Raw genomic sequence first — 16,541 nt, 5'->3', positions numbered from 1 at the left:
GGGTAGAGATAATCAGACACATACAGATGAAATGCCCAATAATTGAGCCCAATAATTGATCCCTGTTGGACTACAGAAAGTCAAAAGCACTAAATGGAACAGCAAAGACTTCTGCTCTTTTACACCAACATCGAGTGCGTGACACATTGTATTTATTGTGTATACTTGTTGAGGGGAACTGGGACGGCATTCACAGGGGAAAGAGAGGTAACAAGGTTGTAGGATGGTGTAGATACTGTTTAAGAAAAACTCACCTGCGGACAGTATTACCAAAAGAATAAAGCACAAGGCCAGTTACATCTGAAAGAATGTGTTCACCCAGGCATTGCAATAAATGCACATTGTACAACGGAAGTACTTTAAAACGTGTTACAGCAGGATTAAAAACCGAAGTGTCCTTTTCTTTGACAGAGAGTGTAACCTGGAGCAGAGATTATACAGTTGATTACCCGGAGCTGAGCATCGAGTATTAAAATGGCATTTAATTACCAGATAATCTCACCCTCTCCGTCTCCTTCTCTCTCTCTCTCTCTCTCTCTCTCTCATTTATCTCTTTTCCTCCCAGACCTACCAGGGACAGTGAAGATGATGAGGATGATGAGAGGAAGGGGAAAGGCTGTACCCTACAGGTATTATTTGATTGGTTTTCATAACACACTTTTAAGGAGAGTTCTTTAATCCTTTTCCCTGATAGACCTCCAAGAACCCTCCCTCCACTTACTGAGACTGACGTGTGACTTTGTGCTTTGCTTCAGTCGGTTTAGGACTTTTTGTTTCTGTTGGTTAATGCACAAGCTGCCTGTTGTGTAGTCAATAAGCATCAGAGTCCTAACCTTTCTCTTAACCCTTCAGTACCAGTACGCCTTGGTGAGGGTCCTCACACATTTTGTCGCAGAGCCCTCTGACCCCGGAGGGGAGATGGTCTACATGCTGGGTGCGGACTGGCAAGCGGACATCACTCATTTGGTCTTGGACCAGCTAAAGGTAGGCGTACACACATAATCACATGTATAGAAAACACATACAACCACATATTCCCTGAAGGAATAGTTCAACATTTCTGTCATGAAATGACATGATTATTTAAAAAATATGTGAACTTTTCTTTGAACTCTTTGCACTGATGTTTGACTACATTGACTGATAGTTCAAACAAGTCATGGGTAAACTCATCCAGGATACACACACACATATTCTCAACATCAGTAATAAACAAATTGATTGATGAGTCGTGGTGCCGGCAGACAGTGACAGCGACAGCTGTTTTCGGTGCTCCGCAGGTAGAAGATCCTCGCGTTGCCAGATTGATAGATGGACGGATCTTGATTGGCCGGGACCTGGGAATTACTACGATACAGGTATGTACCCTACTCTACTCTCATTTGAGTTTTCATTATTTGTAACCCATTCAAAAAAAACCTTTTAGAAATCCTCACACAGTTTTTAAAGTGTGTTACTTTGATTCAACAATAAAGCATCCATTTGAATTGCCTTTTCAGGATTAAGAAAACACTCAACGTTGACCATAAATTAATTTCTTCCTGAACAACAAGTCAGACAAGTCTGAATATTTGAATATGTGAAGTGCAGCGTGATTTGGCAACTCCCATTGCAGCCATAAGCACTCCAGTGGTGTAAACATCGTCCCCTCTTTCTTCCTCTCCTCTTCCTCTCTCGCAGTTACTGTCGGCCCCGACTGCTAGCCCCTCACACAATTACCCACAATTAACTGTCGGGTTGGGCACTAACATCTCAGTGTGATGTTCAGCACTACACACAGACGCACACTGACACTCACACACAGGGAACACACTTGTGCACTTGCTGAATCCCAATAAGGCGGCCTATTGTCACTTAATGTGACCGTGGAGGACAGTCCTGTGGCTTACTGGGATACTGGTATATCGCAGCGTTGAGGCAAAACCACCATACACGGTCAACACGGGTTGTGTTATATTCTATGATGTTACATCTCCATCTTTTTATGGTACAATATAACTATATTTATTTTCAAATGATCAAATTTCCTTCTAAGTGCTTCCATGTGTGTGATTGCTCTGATGAGTGTATCTTGGGGATTTCGATTTTTTTGGGGGGAACAGCTGAGTCTGTGACTTTGCATCCGTTCGACTGGGGACTGCTGCATGCACGCACACACACACACACACACACACACACACACACACACACACACACAGAGATGCACGCATACAGACAGCTGTGCTGTTTTTGGGAGCCAGGAGAGAGAATTTACCCAGCATTCCCATTTAGATGCCACAGTCGACAGCCGTCATTTGATAGTTTGACATTTCAATTTTACCCCCCCAGCTCCCCCCTCCCCCGAGTCTCGCCTCTTCTTCTCTCCCCCTTCTCCCGCTCAGTCTCTCTTTCTCGCCCTCTTATTCTCTGCCTGTCTCGAAGGGCAATCCCACAGCTGTCAATCAATGCATTTTGTTAGCTAGCTGAGGGTGGGATTGAGTTTGACGCCCCGACACGTTCACTGAGAGATTTTCTTTGTACACCAATCAGATCTGCCTGTCCTCCTGTCGCCAGGCGGAGTAGCACACTCCGGCTCGGGGCTCCTAATCTCTATCACAGTCTGTCTTCTGCTCCCTCTCTCCATCTGTACCTCAATCTCTCTCTCGCGCTCCTTCTTTCTGCCCACTCTCACTTTCTGTCCTCCTCCATTTGTCATTGTCGCCCGGTAGCCGACACCTACTCCATTTATTTCTCTCCAGCTCGCTCGCCGGCTCTCGCTCACGCTCTCGGTTCCTTTTAGGTCTTTAGTTTTGCCGTTGTACTTTGTCTATACTGAGTTGTCTTAGGCCAATGCTGACACACAGGGGGCACCACTGGGAGGCGGACGGGAACAGTGTGTGTGTGTGTGTGTGTGTGTGTGTGTGTGTGTGTGTGTGTGTGATTCCACTACTTACCTCGTGTTACATTAAGTGTCCGAAGGAATCGTCCACTTTCACAGGTCTGTGTCCTTTTCCTGTGGATGTGTTTCCCAACTTAAACAGATCCTGCCAGTCTGCGTGGCCCAGAGCACTGGGTTGTTAACCAGCTCCCGTCACTCCTGTTAAAGACTCCACTGTCACCTTAAGGCAACAATCGCTGAGACGGCAACAAAAGCCGTTTTAAAGCAGCTCTTCCTAGAACTGTCTTTCAGACTGTTTCCTTACATGTACTTCCCAATTTACTATACTTCCACATTGTCATCATTTTTGCGACATTTTGAGACCCAAGCCGTCATTCCATCACCTATCAAACAACCGGGTAGTCAGCGGTGTGATTTACTTGGATTGTGCAGCTGATTCTTTCCTGGACAGGCTTTGCAGACAGACTGGAAATGTAAGCTGCTGGAAATCATTTGGATGAACTCGGCTCCTCCGCAGATTCATTTCACAAGTGTCGTGTTACAACTGTTTTTCTTTGGTTGCAGGTTCTGTCCCCACTGTCTGACTCCATCCTGGCAGAGAAGACTGTGACTGTGTTGGATGACAAGGTAAAAAGACATTTTGAATTATATCATGTATTTGGGATGTAGGTCCCTTTTACTGGCATGGGTTATGATATCCTCTTGTTTGTCCAGGTCACCATCACTGACCTGGGAGTCCAGCTGGTTGCATCTCTGTCCCTCAGTATGACAGCGAGTCCTGGGAATTACCAAGCTATACAGCTGACCACCACAGCCACAGACCTGCTACACACACCGAAACAGGTAGGCGGTACTTTGGGTACGCGAGCACATTCACACACGGATCACAATGGGTGTTTCTCAAAATCAAGGAAGGATCCTTCAGCCGCTTTAATTCCAAGGGCGCTACGTCCTCGAATCCTCCCGACGGACCGATCCAATATCTAGGATGCTTTGATTTTGAGTCCTTTCTTCAGAGGATTTCCAGTGATGTATGTGCGTATCCTCCTATTTGACAAAGTAGGAAAAACGTATAGTTCTTTTACTTCAGCAGGCCACTGAAATCTGTTTCTGGGTAGAGCCTATGAATTAAGGCTTCATTTTAAACCAAACCAGAGATCGTGATTGTTGACTCGGCTAAGAAAAGTCTGTTTTACAATCCACTGGGTCGAATTGCTGTGTTCTTCAATGTCTGGAGTCTTATGGTTTTTGAGGAGAGCATATCATTTTGAATGTTTTGTACATTTGCAAATACCCCAATTTCAAAAAAAGAAAATCTCTCTATATTTATTTTTAATAGGTCTACGTATTTGGAATGTGTGTATATTGTTTGGAGGAATACAAAACACAGAAAAAAGACATTCCTTTTAAAAAAAACATTCATTTCTGGCATCGACACATTCACAAGACAACATGTTCCCATGTGTGCTCTCTGAATGTCAGGACCTCTATACGACCCGACTATCAAGGAGGCATCCTTCATTTTTGAGAAACACCCAGTATCTCCAACGCTGATAGAAATCCCATCTGCCAGGGTTGTAAAATCTGATTTTCAGAATGTAACTTGCACATGCAGACCCATGAGTAGCATACGGATACACCTCGCCGCCTTTAGGTTTGTATCACACTCACACACTCACACTCACACACACACACACACACACTGATGGACTACATCCTACGCTGTTTCCATATCTACAGCAATGCCCCCGAGGTTGTAATCATAGCGGTTAAATAGCCGTTCTCACATCACAACACATCGCGGCTATCGCTCCTACAATCAGTTTGTAATTAGGAGTGCGGAACTTCCAGGCTTTAGCACAGTTTAGCTACAGTACAAAAGTACTCTTTATTGATAGCTGAACCATCAATAAAAGCAGTTCATTTTCTGGCAATACTGAATTGAAATCACCACAGAATTTGTTTTTAATTCTAAATTAAATGATATAGATGTTGTAGATATTATTAAACAAACATGCTCACTTACGTCCACATGAATACTATATTGCTACTAAGTTACAAGCTATTCTTGAATCTCTACTCACATTGCCATGGGTTATTTTATTCCCCTATCTCAAGCTAAACCCTCTTCTCTACTCCCCACCTTCCCGTCTATTAAAAATACAGCACATTATAATTTCTGTCCAAGGGCTAATTGGATGAGAAGCCGCTCGTTACGATGAAAATACAGATCAGATATTGCCCTTTATTCTAACATTAGTTTCTTTTTTCCATCTGTCTGTTTCTATCTACATCAATCACCATTAACGGTGGAGAGGGAAAGTGAGGAAGAGAAAATAGGGTGGAAAGAAGTTTTTGAAAAATGGTTTAAATTAGATGGAAAGGGGTAAGGAAAATGGAGGAGGCAGGGAAAAATGACAATAGATGGAAGGAGAGAGAGAAAGTGTCGATCCTCACGTTGGAGCTAATTACTTTTGTACGGAGGTTATTTTCTCTGTTCTTCCTACACAATCTTTTCTGTTTTCTGATTAAAGAAAGCAAAAGCTTTTCAAGGGAAATGAGTGAGGCAGGATCAGTAGACGCTGAACTCGGTTTGTATTTTAGGGAATAGCAGCTGCTGGAAGATGGCTGTTGACAAAAAAAAAAAAAAAAAAACATTTATTTTCATCTTCCAAGTATTTGTCCTCCTTGTAATTGAAGAGATGCAGAAAGATACAAGAAAGACGGAACACGCAGTGCATAAAAAGCAGTGCTTAGGTTTCAATTATCCTATGTCTGCATTGTCAAGTCTTTGTGTGATTGTTTGTTTGTTTGTTTGTTAGTTTGGGCGGATGGATGGGAGTGTAGGTGTCTCTCTTTGTGTTTTTCTCCAAGAGTCTGGCTGAATTTGCGTTGCTACAGCTTCGCTAACTGAAGATGCATCTCACACAGCGAAGTAGTCTCCCGGTGGCGAGGAGAACAAAATGAAGATATAATGTTCTTGTTAATCTATTAGACAACCTTACCATACCATACACATACGCACAGTGGCACAATAAACAGAATAAGGCCAATGCTACACTTGAAGATTATAAGACAGCAGAGTTTCAGCAGTTTGGTCAAATGTAGCTTTTCTTTTCTTTCTTTTTGTGAGTTTTTTTTGATTATGTGGACCCAGAACTAAAGGTGAAATAATTATGCCCCCTCTTTGTTTGGAGCACGTGTCCAGATCTTACACATTGCACCTTTTTAAGCACATATTTATATTTGCTAAAATATAAATGGTTACGTTATGACATGTTATGTGACATATAAGCTCTGACATTATTTAAAGTCAGAACACAGTTGGTTAGCATAAGTGCAGTTTTCAGTGTGCATAGACAAAAAAGGATACGACTTAGTGAACGACAGTAACAGAAATGTCTGCGTAGGTTGTAATCAATGTTGACCATGTGATACAGTGTGTGAGTGAAGCAGGAGTTACAGGCCTGTTGGTGCAAGCTGAAATTGTTAGAATATTAGGGAGGGTTCTGTCTTTTCACCTAATTAATATAAACATCCTTAAGGCTATTTAGCTACGCTCTATGTAGTGCTTATAACTCAACCCTGTAATTTAAATTCATTATTTCATTGTGTTTTGCCACTTGGGGGCACCGGAACAAGCTGCAAACACAATCACCTGACAAAGTGGTTATGGCAAAAGTGTTGAATGGAGAATATTAATGCTCCTTTGAGCTCTGGTTTGGCCTCCACCAACTACAGAGAAAGACATCTGGATCTTAGCTGCTAAATGCTTCACCAGCTAGTGAATTTGGTCTAACTTTGTCTGTTTGTCTTTTTGATGTAAATACCTCTCAGAGGTCCATTAACAAAATTGCCCATTTCTAAACTGAAAAAAACAAACAAGTTAAAGCCATTCACAGATTTAAATATGACCTTTAATCATAGCTCATCATAGCTAAATAAAGGAAGATTGACAGTTCTGTGTTCACGTTTTATTTTTGTGTTTATGCACTTTTCTTTGTTATATTTACGTTGTTCTCTTTCAGGAGGCAGCAATCAGTGCGTGGATCCAGTACAGTGACGGCTCAGTGACACCACTCGATGTCTATGACTCCAAGGACTTCCTCCTCTCGGTGGTGTCATTGGACGAGAGCGTCGTCTCCATAACATCTCAGGTACTTTAAAGCTGTGTAAAATACGCCTCTAGAGTTCTCCTGACAGACAGAATGATGGTCCAAAGTGCTGCATGAGTTTACCTTCACATCGTCTCTATTCTTTCATCAGGAGCAACACTGGCCTATTGTCGTGGCAGAGGCCGATGGACACGGGCCGCTGGTTCGTGTAGAGATGATCATCTCTGAGACCTGCCAGAAATCCAAAAGAAAGAGCGTGCTGGCATCTGGAGTTGGCAATGTGATGGTGAAGTTTGGAGCAAAGAGTGAAGACAGGGGTGTGATGGGAAGAGGAGGACAGGACGACGGAGGAGGGATGGACAACAGCACCACTGAGCACCAAACTAAGGATGGAGGAGAGTGGAAGTCTAACAGTGCAGCAGTGGATCGAGAGGAAGGAGCCATGAGGAAGGTGGGGGGGAACAATGGATGGATGATTATTATTAACTAAATAATTTGCAAGAACATTACTGTATACATTTGTAGCTCAATGGAAAGAGAATGACATTGACACTGCCATTGATTATTGTCAGTGATACATATATTCAGCTTTTTACTCCACAATATTTGATTATAAAGTAAATGATTTTCTTTTAGATGCACATTATTAATACACACATTCAATTAAAAATGTCACAATCGTATGTCCCTCTTGTCACTCCTATCATGTTTGTATTAATGAAAATCATCAATCACAAAACACCAGATACAAAACAGCGATGGAAAAGGTTGTCAACTATCTTTAACCCAGAAAATAACACGAGCATGAATAAAGAAACTATGATGAATGAGTTATATCTATGTGTTACTTTTCCATTACTCAGATTAGCGCAACGACCAAGAGCACAGTGACCCATCGGGCTTCAGGAGGTAAAGCTGCCAGTGGAGGCAGCAGCAGCAGCCGGGGTGGAGGCCCCAGCCAAGCAGGGGACTACAGTAGCTACCCAGCACAAGTCGAGGTGCCCGGCACTGGGGACAGTGAGCTGACCCAGACCACGAGAGGACTGTCGGACCTGGAGATCGGAATGTACGCCCTGTTGGGTGTGTTCTGTCTGGCAATACTGGTCTTCCTCATCAACTGTGTCAGCTTTGCCTTCAGGTAAAAAAAAACATTGTGATAATTGGGGACTCAATTGCTATTATCAACCCTGGAAATTGAAAAAGTGTGAGAAATGTGTCAATCACCAAGTGAGAAATCTCTGTGTGGACCACCATATGAATGTGAAAGGCTGAGACACCAAGCACCTGAAATTGATAGACAATGGGTCCGAATTGAACAATCTATATTAGTATATATATATATATATATATATATATATATATATATATATATATATATATATATTTATATATATATATATATATATACTACATTTTTTTCAAGCATTTTTATTATTTTGACTTCTGGAGTTATTGTCGTAAATTATCCTTTGCTACCACCACTGGAATCTAATTCTACAAATAATATAATACTAATAATATTAGTTTATCCTAATATGCAAAAAAACAAAACAGTGGTGTGGCATACAAATGTTGATTTAGAAGTTTCCAGCTATTCTCTGTTTACGCCGTCCACTGAAGGAAGGGAGGTGCTGAATTAATGTTGTAAATGAGCCAACATTTTCAAAATACATCATACCATAATAAACATTCAATAAGATGAATTGATAAGCCTAAATAATGACCTCCACGTTGTCCTGGTTGTAAGATAGGAGGGTTTATTGGCACATGTTTGTTAATGAATTACTCTTTGCTTGTCTTTTGCTCTTCTCCTCTCTGTATAAAGGGATGCCCGTTGTAAATATTGAACAATTTAGCAACAGCCTAAAATTGCACTTGTTCAAAATAGTATGCTGATTATCATCCTTCATCTGCAGATACCGTCACAAGCAGGTCCCCGTGCTGGAAGCAGGAGGCAACATGAACCACGCCCATGACTGGGTGTGGCTCGGGAACGAGGCCGACCTTTTAGCGGACCACTCTGACCAATGCCAGGGCGTGCTGCCAGACGAGTGCACCACCATCATTGACCGGAATGAAGGAGCATACGAGGAGAACAAGTACCTGCTGAACGGGGCCGGTAACACCTTGGTGATGGGCGTGGGCCCGGGCATGGGCACCATTCGTGGGAGTGGCGGCACAGGTGGACACCGGGGCATCGCGCACGGACAAACCTTGCCCAGATCAGTTCCAGAACCGCATCAGTGCCTGTCGGCAATCACTACCGGTGGCAAAAATGCCACTGGCCAAGCAGAGCATCTTAATAATTCCCCCCGAGCCACGGCTGCAGCCGCAGTGGCGGCCGCCAAACGCAAGCGTGTCCAGTTCACGTCTTTTGCCACCGTTCTGCCCAATGATAATTCGGGCGGGGGTGGCCCGTACGCCAACTCTTCAGTCCTGGTGACCAATGGGAGCGAGGATGACATCAAGTGGGTGTGCCAGGATATGGACCTGGGTCAGTCTGAAATCAGAACCTACATGGAGAGGCTACAAGACAATCTGTGACTGATGGGAAAGACACTGAGAAATGGAGGGGCAGAGGATGAGTACAGGAGGGGGAGGATGGACAATGAGTACAATTCACCTGTAATGCCTTTGCAATGGATGAAGGGAGGGAGAAGGGGAGGAATATGAGAACAGGCTATGGAAAGCATACTGTCATCACTCGCTCACACTGAAAGCAATGGTAGCAAACAATAAATACCATAATGAGTTTGTTTTTATTATTAATTGTGCAAATATTAGTGTAAAAATCCATAATAGAGTCACTATTGGTTATGAATGTTTATTTTTTAGAATACCAGTAAACCATCGTGCTATTCAGAAATGTAAGGGTCTGCTGTTGGACAAACTAATCAAGCCACTACACATTTAAACGAGGATGGCAAGAACATCTTTTATATAGTATATTTTACCCATATGGTGTTTTCCCCACTATTGGCTGTGGCTGTTGATGTAATTCCTGATATATCTAGTTTTAACAATTACCAGTGATTACGATCACTGAAGATTAGATGAGCTTCAAAAATACAATCAATTATTTTTTGTTCTATCATGTGACCCATTTGCTTTTGGCATTGCTCATATGTGAAATGTAAACTATATATATTCCAAGTAGCGGACAATAAATCCAGGCACCAGTGGGAGCTGCCATTCGGCGGCACGGTAAAAAAAAAGGGGCGGATCTTTCCTCAAACAACAGAATGTGTCAAGAGTTGGAAGATGATATGACGAGCAAAAAGACTGTTTCTCCCTTGGATCCAAGACAGAGGCATTTAAACTTGCACAATTACAAACAGGAAAGAACATTAGCCACATTTGAGGCTCACCTCCTGTTTTGTGAAACCTTTGAGCCAATGACGGCTTTCTCCCTGTATTCAGAACCAATCACATCATCCCCCCCCCCCCCCCCCCCCCCCTCCCGGGCCCCTCTCCTCGTCTGCGATTGGACGGCAGTGAACTGAAGTACACAGTGAGATACTGTGAAATACTCTCTGTAAACTAAAAGGGGACTGACTGAGGTGCCTCGTATAAAAAGGAGGCTGCTTGGGCTTTGCAAAGCCTGGACGAACACTTAACAATGAGGATTATTTAAAACAGAAACCACGACGGCAGAGCAGAGTATACCTGCAGTGTTACGTGGAGCAGGAACAAGATATATTGAATGAAACTACAAATACGAAATGAAAATGGAGTGAAACGGAATATCTCACAAACAGATATGGAGGGGTTCATGAAACACGTTTGTTTTTGGTGAACATGATTATGTATGTTTTCCCTTTTCGTTTGTCCGTTTTGATTAATAGAACGTTTTTATTGATATATTTTTTTCCCCCATCTATTCCGATTTTAAAGGACACGTGACTATATGTTTTCTTCTAGAGATCTATTTATTTAAATTAACATTTGAGAGGGTGAGGGTGGAAAGAAAGAAAGGTAACACATAAACGGTAGACCTGCTGGTGAATGATAGCACATGAGAGAACAAGTGAAAGGAAGGAGACAGAAGAGGCCTCACCTTCGTTAAGCTCAGGTGACGAGTCATGAAGAACTGACAATAAAAAAGGAGAACTGTTAAGATTGTTAAGATTGCAATATTTATTTATAAATGTGTTACTGTTTCAGAGTACACTGTATGTTGTAGATAAATAAACATGCTTCAAAGTGCTTGTGAATAAGATTGCAGGTCACTTAGACAACAACATGATGATATTTTGTACATTTTACAGTGAAAATATGGTACACAATACTATCCACCACCACAATGTGAAAGTGATCTCATCGGTTCTTTTTCTAAAGATGTTCCTGTCTTTGTTTCAAGTATTGAATTAGTTATTGTCTTATTGTACAGGGTATAATCAGTTTGTCTCTATAATGAGATGTAAAAATGGAGGAAGACCCATCGTGAATCGTCATCAAAATTGCTTGAAGATGACGAGTGCAAAAGAATTATTTCAGAAAGAAAACCAAACTGACACGAGCGTCTTTATTTTCAATGATTTGTTTAAAAGGCGCACCGTGTAGTACCTGGCCTCTAATAAGGGGGATGCATTTCCCCTCTAACATGCAGTCACCTGGAGAGAAACAAAGGAACCGAAAAAGCCAATTTCTTACTCACAGCTAAATTCAACCAAATTGCCGCGAATAAAAAGTGCTGAGGTCAAAATGACACTGCTATCTCGTGATTTTCACATGCGGCTCCGCGGTCCTTGAACACTTTAATAGTTTGTCGAGTGGCTTTAATGAAACCAGGGCCTGCCCTTTCATCTCGTGGGTTCAGGAGAGCTTGCTGGTTGTCAATAGCAACCTCCGCAGCACAAATCACTGATACATTTGGCGTAATGTCGAAAAGATTAGAGTTAAACTAAGACTTTGGCCAGATTTTACACGTTGCACCTTTAACATAAGACATAATAAACTCATATGAGTCAGACGGTCGGGTCTGAAACTAAAGGAATACAGGATTCAAAGGACCAGATAAGAGACCCGAGCTGAGCTCCAAATGGGGGAACCAAACGGGCTGCACGGCCTCCACCAAAGCAATAGATACTTTGACTGATGATGGCAACTATACTGTATATTATGGACTCATACACATTACTGTATCTCACCGACTTTTAACGTAGCTACAAGACTGCTGTGACTCAAACAGGTTCAATAGTCGCTGAAGGTGTAGCGATGCTTTCAATGAAAAACATTTGGACTTTTTTTGTGAATTTGATCATACTTAACAGCCTGTGACACCCATTATACCTGTTGTATAATTTAAAAAACGTTATGGATGTCGACTGAAAAGAAACAATGCTATTTTTGGGATTATTTGTGGGGAATTTCAGCTTCTATTTGATACCTGAGAAAGACAAATATTCTGTATGTAGCCGATGTGGAGGGTGCGCAATTTACTGCATGCTTACTTAACTGCTGCTGAACTTTAGCACAGTTCACCAGAATTATTGTTTTTAACAGCACAGATGTTTGACTTCTTTTTCTTCTTTGCAGCTGTCAGAAGTCACACCGATTGGCAATAGTTGGTTTGCAAATAGAGTCAAATGTTTTTGTTTACTCACACTAATACGGTTTTGCAAATAACATTCAACGGAGAAGTTTTTGAGTGCAGAAACGAGAGCACAGTTGGTTTTTAATTTGTTTTCCGCATTCCTCTGGTTCCCTCAGGCTGTATTGCTTGTATACGGGGAAATAGATCTATCCGCCCCAGAATTATGTTCATATTTAAACAATTTGTGAAAGCAATTTGTAGCCAATGCGGGAAGTGTTGTGATGTTTATACGTCGCAAGTAAAATAAAGTAAAGGTGTGGCGGTAAGGGAGGTGCAACATATTGCTACACAAGATCGTTGCATTTCATCCAAAGCTTTTTTTTTTCTTTGTTTTCTGAGACAAAACAGTTTGATATGAACATAAATCTGACGATAAAGGTTTTGAGACGGATCTGGATTTTTTTTTAACTGGAGGATTCACGTATTTAACACAGTACGTTGTCACTCGGCCTTGCTGTGCGCGCTTGTTAGGCTTCGTGTCTGCTTAGGATCTGCATGGCGCTGCCAAATCAGTCCTGATTTAAAAAGAAAATAAAAAAAAATGGAGGCCTGGTTTTCAGAGGATGATACAACACAATCAGACACTATAGATTTCTCCTCCTGAGCCCGATCTTGCAATAGCACTCGAGTGAAGTGAGGACCCTCCGCCCCACGTTGGTTCTGCATGGTGACATGCCTCTCTTACCTTGTTTTCAGACCAATCCAAGCAACTTCTAAAGCATTTTTCTAAACAATTCCTCCTGGATGAAGTCAATGCACAGTAGTAGTTCAGCCATCAGCAGTAACACATTGGACCTGTACAGTGGCAGAAAAAACATCAAACCACCAAAAGGCTAATACACATTCTCAAAAGAGTGAGTTACAGTGGGAGGAACACGTGGGTAGCTAGCAGCTGAATGGACACGAGCTCAAAAGATTTTTTGTTTAATTTCTTTTTTTTGCTATTGTCATTGTTTAAACATGGCTCATGGAGGCCAATAAAGACCCATAACCAAAAAACAGCCTGCTCCTTTGTCTTATAATACTCTGTTTAATCCGTTGGTGTCACAATAACAATCAGCGATTGTTGCTTCGATAATCTTGTATTTTGACGCGTGTTTCAGCATTTTAACCTTTCAGGGCGATGGAAGTACAGAACGTAATAAGAAGAAGGTACAGTAGCTGTAACTTTAGACATTAGGACGTTTCCTAAAATGACATTGTCTAAACATCGTCACAGGTTTGCTTAAGAGAGTTGTCATTTTCCAAAAAATATGTGTGTTTCTAAATCCGACTTTTGTGTTGAAATGTCTATCTTAACCAAATAGGCTGTACGGAGAATTGTTTACTTGTTTCTGTAAGATTATGTAAAAACGGAAAATAAAAACACAATGACTCTTATAAAACGTTTGAAAGCTTTGCAATACTAGTAAGGGGATTTACAAACATGTACCTGATACCTTCATGTGGGAATTATTTCAAGCTATTTTAGTGATGTGAAGTATATTTAATAGTTTAGAGTCTGCAGGTTTTGATTACTCGTCTCCACACTGACAAAAGATAAGACCATTTCCATCAAAACATGTAAGATCAACTGGCTGTTCATTTAATTAGGAATAAGCAACTGTAACACGCAGGGCTACAAGACAACGGTAATTTACACAGATTAGCATGCGTTCAATCAAAGACAAGGAGCGGATGAAAATCCCCGCTGGCATCTTTTGTCCTTGTTTGAGAAGAATCAGGCCTGACCAGAACCAATCAGCGCTGTCGGGCTTAGAACAATGCCTGCCGGTGATGAATCGTGTCCAACTTAAACTGGTGTCAAGGCCATCAAGGCATCGAGGCAACCAGGCAAAGCAATTACTCCTCACCTGCATCAGACACATGCGCGATGGGAAATGATTTGCTCATAATTGAGTGTAAAGCTATTTGGCTTTAAAAAAAAAAAAAAGGTACGAAATTCACATTTCTACAAATGAAGCGATTACCTCTGAGGGCCTCTGATCCCTTGAGATCCTTTTGCTAATTTTCTCAGCGCTCTAATCGGCAGGTTTCTGTGAGCTGCCGCTTGGAAGCCCGGTGGGAGTTCGTGATGATGGAGAGGCATTTACAAGGAAAGTTGATTAAGTTAATCCTTTGTAGCTACAGCATTACCCTGAATAATGAAATTAGATACCCACGATAAAGTTTACATTTCATCTTAAGTGGCTCCATCACCCTGAGGCGCACTGCCCACCATCCCAGTGGTGGGAAGGTCAATACCCCTTGAACCACTGTCAATAGAACCAATGGCTACAAATACATGATATGCCATGTCTACATTTTTTAAGTGTGCTGGTCGGATAAAGCCAAATCGCTTTCATATTCACGCTAAGGCAATACGCACATGTCCAAAAACACACTGATTTAACTGGCACTGATGGCTTTGACCAATTTGTCGGATATGTATTTAGAAACGACAACCGAAAAGTAGCCTTTCTTACTAATAACTATAACTGGCACGAAGGCTCCAGACCAAAAAGTATTTTCAGCCGTCAGTGTGTAAACTGTCAAAAATGATAAAAAAGTTATCCTTTTGCTATGTCGTCATCTTTCGTGGTCATTTGCATATAAAGACGCAATTTAAAATGAATAGGATTCACATGATTTTTTAAAAAATTTAAAACGTTTGATTTGATTAACAAAACATCATTTTATATGAGTGGTGCCTTCCCTTTTCTCGAGTGCTCTGTGGGGGCAGACGATAAATACAACAATGGCTTCAAACAGGACAGAATGATAAGTGCCTCCAGATGATATGAACTCCCACACAGGCGTGCAGCATTAACACACCTGCTTGCTTTATGTCCACGCACATTTTCTCAGGTTATATAAATGATCAGGTTTTCAGTTTTCGCAAAAAACAAACCCACTCTCTATCTTTATGAATACTCTTTATACGTTCTACATATGAAAAAAGGAAAATGATGAATTCCCTTCTTAACTGGGGACACGGTGTGGTTGGTTTCATTTTCTTTGGATGGTGCTAAGCTTAACGGTTAGGACAGTCAAGCCCTCTGGAGACGGCATCAGGGCATCGGGGGCAAGTCACAATTATATTAAAGTGCATTATTTCAAAGGTGACATTTTCTCAGGCACATATTCAAGTGTGTATGTTTTCCGTCAGCAGCTGCTGAGGATGAATTGGCTCACTGTTCTCAATCCAGCATCATCGACCATGTATCACTCTTCATGACATGAAGTCCATTTTATAAGGACTGCATAACTCAACAATATGTTCCTTCTTTTGTCACGTTGTCACAATTGTTATGGCAGAGTTTACTTTAGTCAGGTTGGTTTCCCAGAGGATTTTGATTCCGGTTTAGGTGGTGAAGAAGTTTATGCTCGTGGAAACTATTGTGTTCTATCTTAAACAGTTTCATGATAAACGCATACGTATTATTGATACCCACAGAGCACGGTAGTCGAAACAGTTTTAACGCAGGTCAAAGTGTGAGTGGTTGAGATGGTTTACTCATTTATTTTTTTATAATTTGACATCCCTATTGGCAAACTTTGTAGCTAATTGGATGAATCAGGAAAATGGCATTCTCGATTTAAAGATATTAGTGCTGAAGCAGGAGACAGTCCCCGATGATGTCATTCCTGCCTTTCGCCAGCTTCTTCTACTCCGGCTGCTGTAAAACCTCAAAGATACGGGAAGTCTGTTTATTCAGACCTGGGTGGTCCCCCAAATATATGATGTTGCCGGGAAAATCTGCTCTTTCATAAAGCTCATTCTCAATAATGAATAATAAAAGCTCATGACAGGCCAAGTGACGACTAATTCCAGCCTTGCTGAACACACCACATCTGAAACCTTTGAGATTGTTCCTTGAATGGGTGATTGATGTAAGTAAGGCTAAGAAATTACCTGATGCAATTGATTGATGGCATTTAATGCTTTGTTGTTGTATAAATAAAAAGTATA

The 16,541-nt window shown here is 41.5% G+C and overlaps 1 protein-coding gene across 1 annotated transcript in view; it reads left to right on the top strand.

The window, feature by feature from the left end:
- si:dkey-215k6.1 (transmembrane protein 132B) overlaps positions 1-9,537 on the top strand; it is a 205,936-nt gene extending 196,399 nt beyond the window's left edge. The window contains exons 8-16 of the mRNA XM_034541835.1: positions 566-629; positions 853-984; positions 1,281-1,358; positions 3,443-3,505; positions 3,593-3,721; positions 6,907-7,035; positions 7,145-7,444; positions 7,857-8,131; positions 8,910-9,537. Of these exons, the coding sequence (XP_034397726.1) occupies positions 566-629; positions 853-984; positions 1,281-1,358; positions 3,443-3,505; positions 3,593-3,721; positions 6,907-7,035; positions 7,145-7,444; positions 7,857-8,131; positions 8,910-9,537 (1,798 nt within the window). The remainder of the gene's footprint in view (positions 1-565; positions 630-852; positions 985-1,280; positions 1,359-3,442; positions 3,506-3,592; positions 3,722-6,906; positions 7,036-7,144; positions 7,445-7,856; positions 8,132-8,909) is intronic.
- The last annotated feature ends 7,004 nt before the right edge of the window (positions 9,538-16,541 follow it).

This window comes from Cyclopterus lumpus, chromosome 9 (assembly GCF_009769545.1).
Source record: "Cyclopterus lumpus isolate fCycLum1 chromosome 9, fCycLum1.pri, whole genome shotgun sequence".
Taxonomy (NCBI): domain Eukaryota; kingdom Metazoa; phylum Chordata; class Actinopteri; order Perciformes; family Cyclopteridae; genus Cyclopterus; species Cyclopterus lumpus.
This window is presented reverse-complemented; position numbering and strand designations above follow the sequence as displayed.